Raw genomic sequence first — 21,466 nt, 5'->3', positions numbered from 1 at the left:
TCTTCGATGATATGCGCGCGCGCTCAAATCCACAAGCGCTAGACAAGCATCGCGCCCCGTTTCTATGGTAACATCGTGATTGACACGCAGCGCGAGGCAGTATGGAAATATTGAGAAAGATATAAAAAGTCGAATCTCTGGTTAATAAAACTTGCCTCAAGATATATTAGAAGCGGCAAGAGATCATCTCCTCGATCTGAATGTCATCACAACACTCTGCTGAAATGTGATGCACATGGATGCCTAAGGATGCACAATATGGTTTTGTATCTGAATAAGTCACATGATCTACTTTGACAGCATGTTTGCTGAAAATAGAAACTTGTGACAAAATGAGATAGTGTATGTAATGCAGTAGGCATCATAAAAAACACAAATTTCAACATTATGCACTTAGATGCAGATAATAAGCATACACATAAAAATGGCACCAATATTTCATGAGAAAATTTACTTTTCACCGTCATTACAATTTTCACATTACAATTAGTGACTGATCAAGGTTGCAGATTCGTTCACAGTATAATAGAGTTATTTAGATAAATCCAGTGAAATGCATTTACAATTAGTACAAATATGGTTAGAAATGTGTTCAAATATACAGTCCATTTAGTACAATAAGTGGTACTGAGAGACTAAAGTTCAGAGTGGCATGAAATTCAGTTTGAATTGTCAGACATAAATGTCAGTTTTTTTTTTTTCTTTCAGAATGCCGACAGGCCGTGAGGGAATGTGACCAAGATGGGCTTAGTGTCCATTTTCTCTCAGATTGTTAGACAAAAAAAAAAGTCAAAATCCATACAGCGACATCAAGTACAATGTCTGGTCTCTACATCACAGGAACGCTAATAACAGGGCTGCCAATAATAATGGGGGAAGGAGCGAGAGAGCCTGTTTGGCACAAAGTGAGTGAGTGAGAGTGTGTGTGCGCGTGTATGACTGAATAAGAGAAAGACAGTGACGGACTGAAAAAGAAACAGACTGATTGACATCCTTGACACAAAAGGTGTGTAAGTGTGCATGTGTGTGTGTGTATGTGTGTGTGTGTCTCCTGCTGCATGCTCCAGAGCAAGGGTCCAACAAACCTCCTGCACAAACACAGACAGAGTAGAATGTTTTTTAGAACAATACACTAGCCACGTTTACATGGACAGTTTTTTTCTCATTCCGATTAAACTATTCCGATTGAATTTTGCGCCGTCTGTTTACATGGGCTACTTTCTATTCCGATCAGGTGCTTGTAAGCGCTTAAGAATCTTTGATCGGAATAGCCGTCGTTTGCTTCTTTTCATTGGGAAGATATGGCAGTCAATCTGAATGACCATATACATGGGTGTTCTTTCGGAATAGGAACGTGCTACACCACCTCTTCCATTCCGATTACAATTCTGATCGGATCAGGAATTTCGTTTCGATTGAGGTGTTTATATGACGATTTTTATTCCGACTGAGCTGTTCCGTTTCTAATTGGAATAGAAGTGTCCATGTAAACGGGGCTATTGAAGTTAAGGCTACAGAATTTTGATGAAGATAAGCAAAATATCAAAGGTATTTGGAGTAATGAAAAAGACACAAAAGCAAAAAGGATCAAAAGCAAATTCACTGAAGATGTGTTGGACAAAGCAGGTCTGTTTTTAAATATGTTCTGTATAATATAACTGCAAAGAAGACTACCTGAATAGTGTCTCTTAGAAGAGTCCGTTGACCTCTCCGGTCACTGGGTCCAGGTCAATGTCGTAAAAGCAGGGACGAGTGGGCAATCCTGGCATTGTTGGCATCTGGGTTTGGCCAAGGACAAATGTCAGTAAAGCACAACAAACAAAACACACTACATGTACCTCTGACAACAAAGTAGCTTACAGTACAGCACTTTGGAATTAAATTACAGGCAGACATTCTTATCTCACCGTGCCAACCAAAGGGAACAGGAACCCTGCTCCTACACTGGCACGTATGTCTCTGATTGGCAGAATAAACCCTTTGGGCACACCCTTCTTGTCAGGCTCATGGGACAGCGACAGGTGAGTTTTGGCCATACACATGGGCAAATTGGCAAACCCCTGCAGAAAATAAGATAACACATTTACACACACACACACACACACACACACACACACACACACACACACACACACACACACACACACACACACACACACACACACACACACACACACACACACACACACACACACACACACACACACACACACACACACACACACACACACACACACACATATTTTCAAGCAACCAGGAAAACCTTTAACTTCCTCTCAGACTCTGATCCTTGTTTTCAGGGCTATAATATTCTGGTGTTCGGTATTATAGCTCTCCTGTATTACTGCAACAGTGACACCAATGGTGGCTATATACTCATAACGTGATATGCCAGACTTGATTGTGTGACTATTAAACATTTAGCAATCTATTCATCTATAAAAGATTGGTCATTCTTTCCCCCTTCCAAAAATGCATACAGTGGTCCACATCTGCACAGCTGGTGATTACAATTCTGACCATACCAGGGGTGAAATATTCATGAGCTCCAGAGCTCAGAGTGGCTGAGAGTTGTTTTATTTCCAGGCACATTCTCACGTTGTCAGTCAAGGTGTGTCTGGGGTGAAGCCCTTCCACGACATTTCCCCATGCACGACTGAAGTTGCCATAGCAACATAGGCGCTACCTGTCTGGTGTAGCGCTCCACCTTCTGTTGTGCTTCGGGAAGAAGTTCGATGTCGTCTGCCCCGTATATCTTCTGAGCAATGATCCGGATCTTGTCAGCAATGGGCAGCTATTGGGGATAGGCACACAGAGTTACCAACACTCACACAAATAGATACACCCACTCACATAAATCATGGAGTGCATACTAACACTTTGTGAAGAAAATCTGGCCACATACAATTGGAAACTGTTCCAATCCTAGCATGATGGGCATGATGGGATCTTGTGTTAACTCTAGTCTTTGGCTAACGCTAGCGATTCCTAAAGATACTACCTACTTCACCTTTCAACCTGATAAAGTGCACAATCAGTCAAAACAAAGCATTTTGCTTTGATGTACGGATTTGCACATTCTTCAGATTGTGAATTGTTTTGGCCCGCCTTCCTGGTGGCCGCTGGACACGTAAAACACAGACTAGTATCTCTGAAATTAAAATGTACACCAGATACTATGCAGACGGTACCACACTAACAGTACACAACCAAGACAGATATAAATAAAAAAAAATTCAAGCAAACCTCCAAGTAGACAGATTATCATGAGAAACTAGAAAACACACACACACACACACACAATCATGCATTATGTAAATCACATTTTTCACTTGGACAAATATGAAACAGTTGGTCCATTAACAGCGGTCAAGCCCAGATGCTGAGAGTCTTTCCCCACTGACAGACCAAACCACCTGAGGCTCCCAGCAGTCAACTGCCAGTTTCTCCAAGCCTCCCCCCACCCTCCAACCCTCCACCACATAAAACCTAACGCAGTGTGAGGAGAATACAAAAAGGATGATGAGTCTATTAATGAAACGTGTGAGTGCTGTGGAGCCAAATGCAATCAAAAGGCAGTGGAAATGAGCAGGCTTGGGATGAAGCAGACGTGTGTGACGCGCGCCGTGGGGGCCAGAGCCTAATGGGCCATTTGTGCGGCATGGGGAAACATGAAAGCAAGTGGTAATGATAGCCTGTGGAGAATGTATAGTGGGGGAAACAACAATGCTGACCACTATGTACCAACAGCTTTTAAGTGGCATCAGTTTAATTACAAATGTGCTTTCAGTCAAAAACAGAAAACATCTGACACCAGACCCTCACCTGTGGAAGAGACCACTCACTGAAACTGGGTTTGGGGAGAGGCACAGTAGGCCATCTTTAAAGGCAGTCTGTGATTCTAGCATCAGGTTGTTGATATTTGAGCTCAACAGCCAATGAAGTGACAGGATGGTATCAGCCTATTAGATATGAATGGTTGAGAGAGAAATGTGTTACCTCTGTATCGTACAGGAAGCGGAAGTTGCTGGGTGCCTCTGATGCTTTCTGCACCGCCTCTCCCAGAGCCGTCGCACCAGCGCCCCCGTCTGCCCAGTGAGTGCAGCGCACTGCGTCGAACGCGCCGGCCTCTTTGGCCAGTTTACAGATCAAGTCCAGCTCAGCGCCTGTGTCAGTCCTACACGGCCACAGAAAATAAGGAGGTAGAGTAGATGTCTGTGGTCAGGAAGCGTCATACTATAAAGCACAGTCCTGGGACTTCTACACTAAGCTCTGCCCTAATGTGATTGATGGACAATGAGCAAGGTCCACAGTGTAGGAATTAAAGCCATTATTTGGCCTGTGTGAGCAGCAAGTATTGTGCTGATCTACTCATGTTTATTTCTCTATACACATGTAGCCTGTAGCCTCTTGCTCATGGTATTAAATCAGCAAAAGGATGTTGAGATCCTCTGTTGAAGAAAGTTATTGGAGAAAAACAAGGCCAACGGGGTAGCAGGCTTGACTAAACTCACACGTTTTTGATTGAAATAAACAATGGAATTCAGACAACATTGCTTGATGCATCTGACATACCAGGGCTTTTTTTTTGCTGTATCAAACTACTTGATTTGTCAATTTTGAGGGAAGAGACAGTAGGTCCAGTATTAGGAAAAATGTTGTTCTTTAGCCAGGGGCGCTTACTTGAAAGCGTTCACAGCCACAACAACGGGAATTCCAAAGTGTCTGGCGTTCTCCACCTGCTTCTGCATGTTACTGCAACCCTTCTCCAACAGCTCCAAGTTCTACGGGGGAAAGGAGGATGATTAACCATTTGGGGGTTGAGAACTATTTATGCACATGACTGATCATCACTGATCACTGATCAATGCACTGATGGAACTTCTCATTTCGAGTAGTCATGGTAGTACTGTACCCCTAACCACTGATTGATTTAATTTATTAAATTAAATTAACTGATACGCAGCATATACACAATTTCTATAGAACAGTATTAGTCATTTGGATTGTGACAGTCACTAACTGACATTTGCTGACTGCTGTCTTTTGGACCAGACAAGACTCTTGCACTCCATGATGCGTTTACACTCCTCTCATTGAAACTGCCCTGAGCATCTGAATTAATTTACACATTTTAAAACGTTGTTCATTTATACACTCACTCCCACACACAACTAGACCACATGTCTTTTCTAAATGAGATGCTCCACTTTCTCTTCTCCCTTCTACGAATTTTCTACGTGGGTACGATAAAATGCATGCAGTTACCTCCTCCAAGTACTCCTTGGGTAGTGGCATCCCGGCAGTAACCTGGAAGTGGGGAGAAGATGAGGAAGCGGGTGAGTCAGGTGAGGATCAGAGGAAGAGGAAATGGTCACCACTCAGCGTGGCGTCTCCTGTCACCTCCATGATGGCAGCACAGCCTCGCCGCCTGACAGGTTATTCAGCGAGGGATATTAGCAGATTCTGCTGCGGTCCTCTGCGCAACAGGACACATAATTACTTTTCTCAGCGGTGGCTCAGAATCCATGAAAACGATGCTGATGGCATTTATGCGGTTGCTGTGGTGTGGTGTCACTCACAATCACACACACACACACAGACACCGCTGACGCAGGCAGGGGAAATGACACCATGTTGAGATAAAGGATGACACCTGGCTTTGAGTGACAGCAACATAATGTTTACTAAAATTACTGTGAATTTACACTTTCTTTTTTTTCCCTAATACAGTTCAACTGAACTATAAAAAATGACACATTATTTGACACGAGGAGAAAATTACAGCATCTCAATAATGTTTAGTAAGCCATGTTTGAAGAATATTCAGAGATTTACAAAGTGGACAAAGTGTTCTGTGGCATACCGTTGGGCCTCCTCCGTGCATCTTGAGGGCGCGGACTGTGGCCACCAGAACCACGACATGGGGCCGCAACCCTGAGTAACGGCACTTGATATTGAAGAACTTCTCCATGCCAATATCAGCGCCGAAACCTGCCTCGGTCACTGTAACAGAGGAGTTGATTTCAGATTTGCTTTTTCCATATTAAACCACTTTTCGAATGATTCAAACTGGCATGAATTCGATTGTTTATTAAGAGTAAATGTCATTGCAAACATACCTGAAACAGTCCCTAAAACATTTAAAATTATACCCTCTAATCTAATTACATTAATACTTCCTATTCATTGCTAATTACGTACTACAGTACTACATTAAAAGCTGTAACACCAGAAAGGCATTAAAAAGCATTTCAGATATCACACAATGGTAAAACAGAGAAAACTGCTTGTCTGATGCTGCGATTGTCTGAGTCCCTCTTACCCACAAAGCCCTCTGGTCCCACAAGCTTCAAGGCAATTTTATCAGCCAAGATGGAGGAGTTTCCATGGGCGATATTGGCAAAGGGTCCAGCATGCACAAACACAGGGTTGCCCTAAAGGAAATCAAGAGTTAATACCAATCATCCCAACATCTACAATTGCATCAGCTTAAAAACAGATGCTTCTTGATGGTCGATTCTAAGCCTAATGAATTCTGGACCAATCTCGGCCTTCAACAGATTTTCAAGGAGACAAAGGACCATGTTAAAAATCGGTCAATACTTTTTCATACATGTTTTATGAAGCTAGATTTGAGGACTTCTGGGATAGCTGTGTAACCAGGGGTACTGCACATTTTTGGAAAGGAGGGCATGCAGTAGAACTGTTCCCGTTTGTTTTGTTTCAGGTAACATCCAGTTTTTTACAGATACTGGCAGACAAAAACAAAAGATGAGAGAAATCATGTTTTTCCCTACTCACTGCCTTGTTAAGATACAGCTAAAAAAAATCTGGATTTTTGGATTCAAATTTATGGATGAGCACAACCGCCCACACAAGAAACCAAAACAGGATCATCATAAAACCAATTTTCATGTGTCCCGAATCACTTCCACTTGGATATTTAGGCTTAGGCTTTAGGCAGCCATGTCCATGTTAAGTGTGCAAATATGGACACCAATTTCACTGAACATTTTCACAATAGAAATTGTTGCATTATTTTTGCATTATGTAACAGGACACTTTGAATCTCCATTGTTCAGTACTTTTGATGTAGGTGTAATTTGAAAGCTTGTTTTATGGTTGTTTGTGAAAACACATAAACTTATTAAATATCGTATTAAATATCTATACATTTTTGCTCTGAAGCACACACTTTCTCACCTCCAATGTCTGCATGAGGTTGGGCTTGATGGCATCTCTCATGAGGACAGTCAAAGCTCCACTAACACCCTGAGAAAGAGATTGATAGAGAGAGATGTGATTAAAAAAATAAGCAAAAGAGGATTGAAGAGTTGCATTTTCATAACCTATTAATTTTAGCTTGAAGTGCCTATGACTGAATGTGAATTTCTTGACTTTGTCTGTTAATGCTCTTCAAGGGCATGTTTTACTGCAGTTGAACATGATATCAAAACAACTGCAAATCAACACCAGTTAATCACCTTTCTTCTCCCTCCTCCTCTCCTCTACCACTTCCTCTTCAGTTCCATCATCCATTCCCCTTTCTACTCCACTATCTCCCTACAATTAATGAGTATATCATTATCATCATTCCAGCATCATCTCCTTCTAGAAATCAGAGTGGTCCAGATGAGGCCCAGATGTTTGTCCACCCCATACTTTACCCTGTAGTCTTTCATAAAACATACATATCTGCCTCCCTTTTCATTATCTCCTACTCCTTACCATCTTCCACCCCCTCCCCTCTCTCTCCATCAGCAGGACATCAGCTTCCCGACTGTTTCTCTCTCTCTCCAATCAAGGAGGGACTTGCCATGCTAACACTAGTGGTCAGAGAAGAGGTCTACTGATCTCTTAAGCCTCTAGTCTAGATTCTCAGCAGGATGTTCAATAGTTTCTCTTCTCTCCTCAATCACCAGGATGTCAGCCCATCAGAATGTCTCTCCCCATTCTGCTTCCAAATTGACATAGTCATATGTGACAACACTCATTAATTCTCTTTCTATTTCACCCAACAACGTCACATCCAGTCGAGACAGAATTCACTGACCAGGTCCTCTGTGGTGATGGGGCCTCCGCTGCGACTGGAGGCGACCACCATCTTGGCCAGACGCTGCCGCATGTCCTCCAGGCTGCTGGTCAGAGCCAGCACCGCCATGATTTCACTGGCCACCGTGATGTCAAACTGGCACTGCAGAGACAGAGAGACAGAGACCGACACAGAGGCACAAGGTTTAATAAAAGTGGAGCGCATGGCGAACAATTCCTCACTTTTCCTGGTCAGAATCTCACATGTGAGATCACTTTGTTTTTCAAGATAATTAATTGGTCAGTAGTCAGTAGGATTTGATATACAGTAACCTGCTCACGACCAGGTTTGGTTAGCAGCATAAGACACCATGGTGATACAGTCAAGTCAAGTCACACTTATCTATAAAGTGCATTTTTGTATGCACAAAGTGCAAACCCAAAGCTTATGTCATACTTTTGTATGACAGCATACCCTGGCTTTGAGTGCAACATACCTTGCTAACACACTAATCGAGCTTCACAGGACACCCCACTGCTGTCAGATTTTGTTGTAGCTTTGAAAGTGTCACGAGACCAAATATTCTTCCGACGCCTATGTTGTAAATCACTATTCAACTTCACAACATGGACGACACTATTCAACGACTACAACGTGGCGGCTTTTTTGAAAGGAGGAATATTGCACCTCCGTTTCACACAGACAGATTGCCGGCTCTACCTTACCGACAATGTGCCGGCTTTCAGTGTGAAAAGGGGTTTTATTGAGTGTAAGATACGCATAAGCCTAGGCTTACGCTTTAGACCACCCTGCACCGGGTGCACAACAGGGCCCAAAAACTTGATTTGGACGTTGCCTACAAGTTCAATCACTAAGTGAATTTAGGGACATGAGTACTCTGCTGTCTCACACACACCAGTTTTAGCAAAGCAAGCTCTGGTAGAATCCTGCTGTTGCATAGACGCCCGTGTCTGAGCAGATTCCTTATGATGCACTCACTCGTCATTATAATAGCAACACCATGAGTGCTCATTGCTCTTAAAGGGAAGAGCACTCTCATTGGTTAAATGGATCTCAGGCCCAAAACACACCATGATTAATTACAAAAGAAACGAGAACAACCTTTTTGCATCTGTTCACTTACTCCGCCGACAAACTAACAAAAGTGGACTGGACACACCCTGAATGTGCTTAAATCATACGCTTCAGGCAATGTGTTTAAGATCTCAAAATAAGGCCCTTTATATTAATCTTCATGGTATTTGCCTTAGATTTAGATTGCGTGATAAATAAAATATTTGATAACATCAGAGTACAAAATGGTAAATGATGTGAATACTAATAAAAGCTGGGAGAAGCTGAGAGGCTTCCCCTTTGATAAGAAAGCTACACTGAGAAGCAGAGCTCTATAATCTGACGGTAGAATACGGCAGTAGAATAAATCAGGCTATTTTTTTTTATTAGTACAATGCAGTGCAGGAGCCTCATTAACTTCTGCCCCTTTCTGTCTTTAAAGTACCATTGGTCACTACTCAATTCATTTGCCCTCGCACAAAATGCCAGAATCAAGGGCTTTGGAGTGTGTCAGAGCACAAACACAATCAGAGAGCTGCTGGCTACTCTCCAGGTAAACATGCTTTATGTATACAACCACTTATACTGAACCATGGCATCCCACAGATGAACATAAACAGAATAATTGTGCTGTTATTTTTAGGGCCAACTTGCATTCATCTGCCCAGAGGAGCTTGGGCGTGAGGAGGTGCAGAGCACTGCATGCCTTGTAGAAAATTGTAGAAAATAGTATTAAGAAAAGCAAAGCTCGAGTTCACACTCAAAAACTATAAGAATTATGCAACCCAAACTTCAAGTTGAAATATTTCAATCATTCTTTCTCAGCACATTGGATGAAGGTGAAGTGGGACTTGACTTGAGTGGTCATTGCTGTGATTCCCAGTCTGTTGAGTGCATTCAGCGTGTACATACCGATCTGGTGTGTCCTTTCTCCGTCGCTGACTCTCCAACAGTTATCTTTCTCAGGAAGCGATCATTGGTGTCCAATACTACAGACAGAGACAGACAGACAGAGTCAAACATCAAAAATCACATGAATAACCATTATATTACCACCGGTCATATCTCTGTGAAGATAAGACTCTATAAAGAGTTGTGACCAAATCACATCAAAAGACACTTCCAATGTAACCAAATTACTATAGAAATCTACATAAACCATTTTCATGTCTTAGCCAGTCAAAGTGCAAGATTCACCTCTCTGCCAGGTCACAGATTCAGGGTCAATGTCCAGCCGAGCAAATCGTGTGATCTCCTCCTCAGTCAAAGTAGTTGGGTCAGTCTTCTCAATACCCAGTCTCTATAGACATCAGTAGAAGGCCTCATTACATCACTTCCCTAACTGTACAGTACAAACACTCCACAGAACTAAACTAAATATACTACAGGTTAGTTTATTTCAGTTACATTCTTACACAAAGACATATCATTGGACCACAAAGCTGGAGACATTTTTTCAAAAAGCTGACACTGCATTTTGAGCCCTCAATTACTGCCCAATTTGGTCCACTGGAGAGGAGTCAACTCACAAAGACAACAAAAGCAGTAGTGACCAACAGAATAAATGTAGAGGCACTAAGGGATGTTCCTGTACTTCAGCTAATGCCATCTCAATCATCAAGTCGTGCAACAAGTTGCCAAAAAAATGATTATTTGCTTTAACTGAAGTTGCAGTATGCTTTAATACAAGTCTTGTTTGAAAATCACCTTTAGTCTGTTTATCTGGATGGGGGAGAACGTCCTCTGACCTGCACTCAAAGGCACCAGTCGGTTGTACAGAGCCTACAGGAGAAAGCAAACCAGTAGTAATGCTCAAACTGTTGTAGAGAGATATTTAGACCATGACTGAGATAGAGGAGCAGAGAGAAAGGAGACCAATAAAGAGGAAGGTGAGGAGAAAGGTGGTAAATCCTGTCTGTCAGCAGCAATGGGGCTCCACCTCCCAGCAGTCATAATTTATTTACTCCTCGTGTTTAAATAGAAAAAGCTCACTGCGGTGGCCGTTTACCTTGTCAGTTTGGGTGGCCTCATGGAACATGCGTGCTTCGACAGCTGCTGCCACCAGATTGTTAGCAGCGGTGATGGCGTGAATGTCTCCAGTGAGATGGAGGTTAAACTATCAAACATATGAAATAATAAAATGTATTATTACAAAATTCTGTCTTTCCCAGTGTTTCCATTGTACCAAAAAACATTCCATTCTATGTAAATCTAAAAGGCAATTAAGTTTTTGGTCACATTTTACTTGAGTAGTCTGCCCCAGACAATCTACAGATGCTCAGATCATAGATATCTGTTTTACAATTTATGGTTAAGGTTAAGGCTACGGGTTTGATTTGGTTAAGATGATGTTCAGTAATTGTTAAACAACAATTTCACATTCTGACAATGAATCATAACAGATAATCTGTGAGCAGACTATCCAAGAAAAGTGTTACTCAGAAAATCATACTGTAAGACAAAATAGGAAAACTTTCAAAATACAGGTACTATTATCAAAGCAAAAATAAGAACGGCTTTGCATGCAATGTAATAAGGAATACTACTACACATAAAATAAGTATAAATATGAATCAGCCTTGTGCTTAAAAATGAAGATTGTACCTCCTCCATTGGAATGACCTGAGAGTAGCCACCTCCTGCAGCACCACCTGCGGAAAAAATGTAGTTAAGTGGCAGATATGAAAAGCTTTTTAATAAGGATTATGGTGGAACTTAATTAGATCTCATAAACATGCATAACTATCTTTGTTGTAATAGATTTTGACACTGAACTATGCCCTTTAGCCAAATAGTCAAGCAAAAATGGCAGACTATGGTCTTAAAATTAACATCAAATCATTTCAACTGACAGGTCTACATCTTTTCAGAGAGCCCAATTAAGCACCTCTGAGCAGACCCAAACACACCTTTAATGCCAAAGGTGGGCCCCTGAGATGGCTGCCTGACGCACGCAAACACGTTGAGCTTGAGGTGAGCGCCCAGAGCCTGCACCAGGCCTATGGTAGTGGTGCTCTTCCCCTCCCCAAGGGGCGTGGGGGTGATCCTACAGGTGCATGAGAGAGACAGAAAAAAGAATTCATGTGAGAAAGACAACCCAAAAAAGTAAGATAAACCTTTGTATCGTGTGTGAATGAGAGGAAGAGACTAAAAGAGTCTAAGAGAATGCAATTGAATGTCCCGCAAAGGCAAATGTTAAGGCTGTCAAAAAAAAACAAACAAAAAAAAAACACAAATCTAATCAATTACATAATCTAAATGAATGGCATGCATCAATGTTCAAATCAAATCTTGGCAGATGAGTGAATCAATGAATAGCCAAACCAACATATAGAGTATGCTAAGTAAACGATACGTTTACTGTACCTCTGACATCTGGTTGGGAGTGGTTTGACAAGGCTGACTGTTAGCATTATTTATTATCATCAAGGGGTGTGCTAGCTCATACCTCGAGGTGATATTTCAGATTTGATGAACTCCTAAGGTAGGCTATGGAAATTACTTACTGCAGAAATGGCAGAGAATGATGCCCCCGTCAACAGTTCCATCATTTGTTTATTTTATGTAAATGTTCCATTCACTGGACCAAGCAGCACTTTCTTGTGTGCTTCCTTCAGTCACTACAATCACTGTGGCTAGAACTGCACTGGGTCAAAGGTCTCTATGGAATGTGATTGATCAGGGTTCCTTTTATTAAGGTGTCAATTTATTTTCTGTGAATAGTTAATCTAAATGAATGGGTTATATTTTGATAGCCCTAGTTAAAAATAAGACAGTAGAGAGTAAGAAAGAAAAGATAAGAAAGTAAAGAAAAAAAGGAAAGAGCTAAAGAGCAAGAAGAGGTGAAAACTCAAACTGATTCTAATTGAGACAAAACAAGCAAAACATTTCAGGCACAGAGATGAAGAGACCCTACCCAGTGACCACCACATATTTGCCGTCCGGCTGGGACCTCAGGCGATCGATTGTCTGCAGCTGGACCTTGGCCTTGGTCTTCCCATAGAGCTCCAACTCGTCCGACAGCAGCCCGATCTCCTTGGCTAGCCGGTCAATGGGCTTGGGCACACCGGAGCGTGAGATCACAATGTCACTGGAGAGGACAGAGGATCTATGGTCAAACTTTGGGTTTCTCTAATTGTAAGTTTTGATATCTATTTATGTGCATTCAGAGTAAGTCAAAATGAGGTGGCATGTGTATGACACAAAGACATCACGGTCAACCAAACTAAATGACGAATTAATAAATGAAAGAATGAATCTTAAGAGAGCGTAAGTGTACGCGGAGGGGAGTAGCAAGCAATGAGCCGGCCTCAGCCAATTAAACTAAACCAAAACCTAAACACAAACCCCCCTGCACAGCTCAGGGTAGCAGGAGAACAGAATATTTCCTTCTGAGTCTGACAGTGAAGGACACACAATTTCAATAATTCATTCCTGTCTTTAGAGGCAGTGACTCGTCAGCCAAGTCAGCACAGAGCACAGTGATGAGAAGCACACCTGGGCACGGGCCTCTGCAGGTTGAGCTTGGTGTAGGAGATGTTCCACTTCCCGGGCTTGTGGCTCTCAAGGAAACGCCTGGCACCCAGCACTGTGTTCTGTGGAAGTGTCGAGAAAAAGGGGAAGTTGGACAAAGACAAGGGTGCCAATGGGTGAGGGGAAAGGAAGCAATTCTACGTAAGGCAAGGCAAGTTTATATAGCGCATTACTTACACAGATGTGTATCTCAAACTCCTAAACTTTCTAAAAATCTATTCTCCTGAAAGTAAAGTGTTATGGCCTGTGATTGGTCAGTTAACTAGTGTTTAGTCTAGATTTAGTCTAAGGCCAGGTGTGAGATGGACTGTGATGTGATGTGATGTGATGTGTAGCCGTGTTGTGCACCTGCATGAGCATGGCCACGGTCATGGGCCCCACACCTCCGGGCACAGGAGTGATGAAGGACGCCCGCTGCTTAGCCGACTCATAATGAACGTCCCCAACAACACGCTTCCCACTGGCCTTAGTGCTGTCTGGAAACACACACACACACACACACACACAAAATATTGCTGAAGAAGCACTACAAATATGACAAGGATGGAATAATTTCTGGTCTGGCTGGGTAAAAAGGTCCATTCACCCCGGTAATGATAACTATATGATAATTGTTCTTCATGTCACTATCATTACAGTGAGCGGTGTGGACCTTGTCATTTCTTTTGGCTAAAGTGATCCTTAAAACCAAACATTCAAGAGTGCTACACTCCAAAATATTCACTTAAAATGTTTTTTTTCTGTTATCATTGTAGTTTTACTACCTTAACTGCGTGAAGGACTGCTCACCTGGGATGTGGTTGATGCCACAATCAATAACCACCGCTCCCTCCTTGATCCAGTCCCCTTTCACGATCTCTGGTTTCCCAATACCAGTCACCAGTATATCTGCCTTCCCGATCTGGGGTAGGCATTACAGTTTCAGTATTATTCAGTAAATTAGCAAATAAAAGATCTGCAGTCTTACAAAGTTTATATTTCAGAAGGGGGAAGCTACTGACAGGCAGACAATTTCATAAGGGTGCTTTATAATGGTTTACAACCTTGCAAGAGCAGGAGAAACAGATAAGATTGGGAAACTGTAACTGAATCTTCTTTCAGACAGACACCATTTGCATTTTCCAACAGCACAAAAGCTCTTTCTTTTTCTTGAAAGAAAACTATGCAGATGTTTGTGCTATACTGCCCTCAAGTGTTGAGGCAACCTCCATGCAACACCACAGTATTGCACATATTCTACATGCAAATAGCAAAGGACACACTGTGCACTTGTACACACAAGCAATATCTACACACTGATACACATTACTCTTCAGCATTCCTCTCTGGAGGAGGGTGCCTTATAAAGGCCTACATGTTCCTGAGAGATGAATAAAGCACTCTTACCTCTCCAGCCAGGTCAGCAGTTTTGGAATGACAGGTGGTGACAGTGGCATGGTTCCACAGCAAGAGGTCGTGCATTGGAGCGCCGACAATCTTACTCCGCCCAACCACCACGGCACGCTTTCCCGCAATGGACACACCTGACCAGAAGAGACACAAAGCCCATGAAATGTAAGACTAGCTTAGATCAGATACTTTATTGATTTCAAGGTAATGTCGGCTGTGTTGAGAGAAGATACTGTATGTATACACAGATTTCATGGTTAAACAAAGAAAAGATATAAACACCCTTAAACGGGGATAGGTTAATACATTATAAGAGTACACGTAAGACAATAGTGCTGTATGGTGAGGAGTCCCCAAAAGGATCTCCCATGATGCACTTCTGCTCTAACAGAATGAGGACCCACCTGTCTGTTTGATGAGCTCCATGCAGCCATTGGGAGTGCAAGGAAGGAAGCAGTCACCCAGGTCACCCCGAGAGAGCTTCCCAGCATTTATACTGGTCAACCTGTACAACACACAAACCAATTAAGTCCACTAGGTCTAGGACACTGACCCTGTGGACCGTTATGCATAAGGTAATGCATTAAAAACAGAGGCCAAGCTCATTGTGACCCTCATATTGGCCGAATCCCAAGGTGAGCCCTGAAGACTAAGGACTAAAGATTCACAGACCAGTGAGGCCATATGGGCTCAGATAGGAACTTGTGATTAGGACAGCACTTCACGAGATCACATGTACCTTGGCGATGTTTAATAACAAAGACATTGCTGACATTTGCACCATGCACGTGTGTCGTGCTGTTGTTTACCTTTGTAATTTCCGGATTTTCCTATGGTCTCCGTGGTAAACGTCACAACCCTTTGAACTGTGAGTAATTCCCTTAAGTGAAGTCTGCACCGATGCAGAGACTCACGGAAAGGGCACAGTAAGTGTGTACTCAAACCCTCACGCCAGTTGAAATTTGACATTGGCCCCTACAGTAAGTCCTTACAAATTTTGCGAGAACGCGCACCATAGTCTGTGAGTCTGTGAATTCGGACTTTGGGATTGGGCCATTGATTTCTCCATTATTACAGCCGGCCATTTATTGATGGCTTACGACCCAGAGGTTTTAAAAACGGTCTATGTAGCAACCTGTGACTCCAACAGATAGTAAATAAAAAAATAATTAACCTTCCCAGTTTTTCCACTTAATAATTACAGATCCATCTGAATTGTGCTGAAGGTTACCAAGGAGGAACACAACCCTCAACAAAAGAAGAGATAGTCATGTGACAGCTTCACCAGGGAATCAGTAGTGGTCATTATATAAACACAATCTTTCCACAGCCTCACTCTTCATGCTGGTTATACTTCCTTATTACTCTAATTAACTCTTACTCTAACTACAGCACAAAAACATACTTTGTAACCAAAGTAAGATCTTCACTCCTTCAATTCCATCTGCTGGTTTCCTCTTTCATTTGGAATAGTTAATTCACCAGGTTATGCAAACATGAAGACACATATTGGGCAGCCGTGGTCTGCTGGTTCGGCTTGTAACCGGTTCAATACCAGATATGTAGGGCAAGTGTGGCCGGGGGAGTGGTTGAGTCCTGCCCACATCCATGGCTGAAGTCAAGCAAGGCACCTAACCCCTCACTGCTCCCCGAGCACTGCTGTGGCAGGCAGCTCACTGCTCCGGGTTAGTGTGTACTGTGTACAGTGGGTATAGTAAGTATGCTCATTGAGCTCAATGCAAATCAAACAGGCTAATAGGCTAACTGGAAAAAGCACCATGCCAATCTCTAGCTATGGTGAAGGGTATGTGATGATGTGGGGCTATTTTAATTCCAAAGGCCAAGGGAACTTTATCAGGATGCATAATATCCTGGATCCATGAAATAGCTGGCCTTTAAAAATAAAAACATATTAAAAATCCTCCTGCTCCTATGGGAATTTAACATAGGGGTCAATTACTTATGCTCCCTGTATTTAAGGAAGAACATTTATCTATTTACGATACATTCTTCAATCACAAAGAAAATTAGTGTCCTTAGCGGTTTGGTTTTTACTCATTTTTTGAATTAAGGCATTACAATCAATTCTCAAAAGATGATTTTATATTCCTCTTTTTAGTCAACTTTAGCATGGGTATGAATACTTACTATAGCCACTGTATGTTTCACTAAATCATGGATTGGGATAAATGCAGAGACCAAATTTCCCTCACTCTTTTTTCCCCCTCAGAAAGAGTATATATGTATATGAATATGGTGCAACAAAATAACCAACGACACATAGGACCTGGGAGATAAAACCATCCACAGCAGTCTGTCCTTGCCTGTCCTTGCTACCCAGTCCTCTGGAGCAATCTCTAACACAAGCACTGACCACACTCATCTTAAAGACACAGACAACGCAGAGTCATGCCACTCACCCATCCACATCCTTCTCAGGAGCTACAGCATTGGTGACTTTCTCTGTGTCGATCTTGTTGACGGAGTCCATAGGCAGCTGCACTATGAGCCCGTGGATGCTGGAGTTCTCATTGACCTCTGTGACACTGTGCAAAACCTGAATGAAGGAAGGATGGAGAAAGCATGATTGCACTCCACGATCTCCAAACAAAATATAGATTAGATACAAATAGATAAGTGAGCACTAATCATTGCTTGTCTTTACCTCTTCCTCAGTTGCGGTCTTGGGAAGCCTCATATGCGTTGCATTTATTCCAATCTATAAAGAGCAAATACAGAGAGATTGAGTTGACGTTTACTGTGTACTTTCACTATGAAAACAGACAAATTGGGGAAAAGGAAGACGGAAGGAATGAAAGGAAAAAGAGACAACAATACATTAACCTACAACCCATATATGCCAATAAACCAAACGAACTGCCCGCCACTGTTGCCATCATGTAAGCACTGATGCATCATAATTGTTTCCCAGAGAATGACAGTACTTTACAAAGGCACTCCATCATCTCCACACACACTTTAGTTTGAAGCACCAACTGCTCTGCATCAGAGTCCTGTTTGGCCTGTTGGATCTTATTTGCTGATAACGACCGGCAGACAGTGCATTGCCTCTTTCTTAAAAATCTCTTATCTGTACTGGCCAGTACTTATCACTGTGCAGCATGACGATCTGAAGTAATCTTTTCATTTACCTCAGCGGCTGCCTTCAGCTTCATGCTGATGTACAGATTGGAATCATCACGGTCCCCAACCTGCAGAGCAAGAACATCTATTAATTTCATAAAATAAATCAAATACAAGTAAACAAATAAATAATGTGGTGATACCACACCAGTCAGTGTAACACATAAAGATGGAAGGACAAGCCAAAGATATAGTAAAGAAAGATGCCCAGGGAAAATAATGCTGAATTCAGTAAGCAGGACATTTTTTTAATTCTTGCAAAAAATGTCTACAATGTGAAGTGCCTCAGGGTCTCATTTCATGCTATCGGCAAGTGGCAAAAATAGATACTTTTTACCTGCTATCCTTCTTCATTGAAAGAAAGCAACACAATGGTGATCAAAACAGAGAAGAATGGAGATCATTGAAATGATCAACAACACAAATATTGAAACGTATGACCTGAAAATCTTAAGCCAACACACATGCACACATCCACTGACCTGTAAGACCACAAGCCCGGGTCTAAAGTTGGGATCGTGGGCTTTCATGGCCTCCACCTCCTTCTTCAGCCTCTCCCTCACCTGTCTGCGGACATACAGAGACACAGATACAGTCACTCACAGTCACAATCGAAGTCACACACACTGCATCAGGCCAGGAGATAGTACAGCCAGGTAGTAACTGTCCTATGGACTAGCTGCAAGCATCGCGATACCTCTACAGTGGTCAAATTTGACACAATTTCAGTGTTGTCAAGATAACCCATATCCAGAGGGTGGAGAGGGGGTAAGGAGGCAAACTTGCTGAAAACAAAACAAAACAAAAAAACATTAGAGGGATAGTAATGAGAGCCCCCTAGGGATGGATCTCAGTACTGCTTCATCTTTATTTTTGCAGAAGCAAGAGGGCCTAGGACTTCCAAATATGCATATGGGCTTTATATAATGTTTATGGGAAAACAAATATCAAAATATAATCTATGGAAAGTTGCAGATATACTACATGACTCCTATGGCTAACATGCACAGTAGTTAGATTAGATGTCAGAGTGACAGAAAACACTGAACATTCCATCATACAGATAAGCTCTTGCACACAACTCACTACAACAAAGCAGTTTGTGTATGAAATGTAGCTTGCAACAACCTTTCAAGTCAGTTTGGAGAGCTCTGGGTGTTTCAATACAGATGGGAAAAAAAGCAAGACAATAAAGCTGAGCTGTTTCCAAAAGGGCATTTGAACTAATGAACAAATCAAATGAAGGCTCTGATAGCAACCCTGAGGCCTCATTAAACCACAACAGCTGATAGGCCATTCATACTGAAGTGTGCTTAATATGGTTACTGTGCATTAACCATTTACAGCAGCAACTTTAAAAGTGTTTGGTCACACTCAAATTTAGCTTTTTGCTTTTCTGTGTTAGAAATTAACACTAATACTATCCTAGCATTCAGACCTGGCACCTTCGAAGAGTGAGAACAAATACACATTATTAAAAGACCATTTCACATTTGATAGAAATGAAAAAGCAAAACAATTATACCTATATTTAGGCCATATATTTCAAAGACATATACCGTGTCTCCTGTTTGGTCTGTTTATTGGTTTTACACACAGTCATAACACCACAGTTTAGATTGGGGTCAGGGAACCAAACAGACACTGGTCTAATGAGTACCTTATCACGCTCACACCTGCCATGACTATCCTGAGGCCGAGAGCAGATCTGTACCCTGATCAAGGCCACAATGTAGCCTATAAGACTGTGATGCAATTGCCGTTGTTATCTGTTCAACAACCCATGGGGCACAAAGGTCATTTTCATACAACCATCACTGAGCCACACACACACACACACACACACACACACACACACACACACACACACACACACACACACACACACACACACACACACACACACACACACACACACACACACACACACACACACACACACACACACACACACACACACACACACTTTCTGACTAATTGCACAGAGGCAATACCCTCATTGAGTGTTTGAAGTAACCTAACTGCAATATGAAGGGACAATTGACCTCTTGATGGGGCACTCTTAATGCAAGACCTGTGGGCCAGTCTCCGTGAAATCATTAACAAATGGGTGATGTGAGGGATCACATTAGGACAGTACTAAGATCTTGTGACAAAGGCATGGATCTAAATGCAGAACGTGTGCCGTTCATAATTTCACTGAAACAAATGCATTATTTGCACCAAAACAAGACAGCAAACGTACTGTATTAGTGTGGTAAAGTCTTTTTCAACAAAAACAAAGTATGCGCGCAGAAGAATAAAGTAAAGAACTTCGAAAACACCGACTGTTCTGTCAATCACACAAGGTCCTGCAACGTATCGTGCAGTGGTGTGAAAAGGTACCCTCTCAGCACAGGCTGCTTTATTTCTGCAGAAATGTGGTCTTCGTGGAAACCAAATGTTCAAAGAAAATGTAAGCGAGAGGCCTTGTTATTCTAAGTTTCTTATATCTGTGCCAACAAATTATGATAACATTGCAATCACAGTTGAAACGGTGATGGAGACTAGTATCGTATCGGCCGTGAACTAACTGTAGGCTAATCAATCAGTCAAACAATGCTCAGAGGCAGTCTCGTGGAAATTATTTAACTTGGTTGCACGTGGTGGTTCACCATGCCTAGCTTACAACTATACAACTCTCACTGCTATCTGGAAAAGAACCAAACAATCACGACTGCACATCACTGAAAAACTGATATTTCACATTTGGACAATTGCTGTTCAAACACAGGGCTAATAACTTCACATCGTTAACTTCGCTCACCAACTTGGGCAATGTGCTAAAACATGGAAACAAATGCAATCATGAACATTTATGGGGATGATACTTACGCAGAAACTTCTTTGCCGCTAATAACTTGAGCCGACATGGTACAAATTGACAGTTAGATACTTTCACAGGACTGTAGATATAAGACAGCAACAGAGTGGCTGGTTCCCTAGGCACTTTCACCCCTGTTCAGTGTTCCCTCTCAATGAAAATCAACTGAAGGGTTAAAAGAAACGCACACTACGCTCAGACCAACATATGCGTGGAGGTTTAGCGGCCAACGACCAGACGTCTGCCTTAAAATTCGTTCGGGAATAGTAATTGGCGTAACCTGGGGGTGGAATGACTGCTGTCAAACGGAGCCAATCCCACACGAGTCCGCATGCGCTGTTTGAAGCATGCACCGCCCTAATATCAGTGTGATTTTCAAAGATGTTACATAATTCTGGTTAGAAGAGTGCAATGTTTTGAAGGTTAGA

At 42.1% G+C, this 21,466-nt stretch overlaps 1 protein-coding gene across 1 annotated transcript; it reads right to left on the bottom strand.

The window, feature by feature from the left end:
- Window positions 1–436: 436 nt before the first annotated feature.
- On the bottom strand, window positions 437–21,269 carry mthfd1b (methylenetetrahydrofolate dehydrogenase (NADP+ dependent) 1b). Its single transcript, XM_062522242.1, has 28 exons — window positions 21,050–21,269; window positions 18,658–18,742; window positions 18,184–18,243; window positions 17,697–17,750; window positions 17,452–17,588; window positions 15,436–15,536; window positions 15,029–15,165; window positions 14,432–14,543; window positions 13,991–14,118; window positions 13,607–13,704; window positions 13,026–13,199; window positions 12,019–12,155; window positions 11,714–11,760; window positions 11,118–11,225; window positions 10,817–10,891; window positions 10,307–10,409; window positions 10,022–10,098; window positions 8,057–8,197; window positions 7,207–7,275; window positions 6,326–6,437; window positions 5,867–6,006; window positions 5,269–5,310; window positions 4,684–4,784; window positions 4,000–4,177; window positions 2,687–2,794; window positions 1,908–2,060; window positions 1,675–1,778; window positions 437–1,088 (listed from the first exon to the last, which is right to left on the bottom strand). The coding sequence occupies exons 1-27, from the start codon at window positions 21,085–21,087 to the stop codon at window positions 1,689–1,691; spliced, it is 2,805 nt and encodes a 934-aa protein (XP_062378226.1). The 5' UTR covers window positions 21,088–21,269; the 3' UTR covers window positions 437–1,088; window positions 1,675–1,688.
- Between the last annotated feature and the right edge of the window lie 197 nt (window positions 21,270–21,466).

The sequence above is a fragment of the Sardina pilchardus genome, chromosome 20, assembly GCF_963854185.1.
Source record: "Sardina pilchardus chromosome 20, fSarPil1.1, whole genome shotgun sequence".
In the NCBI taxonomy this organism is placed as follows: domain Eukaryota; kingdom Metazoa; phylum Chordata; class Actinopteri; order Clupeiformes; family Clupeidae; genus Sardina; species Sardina pilchardus.
The sequence above is the reverse complement of the archived record's forward strand: the minus strand, read 5'-3'. Positions and strand labels throughout refer to the sequence as shown.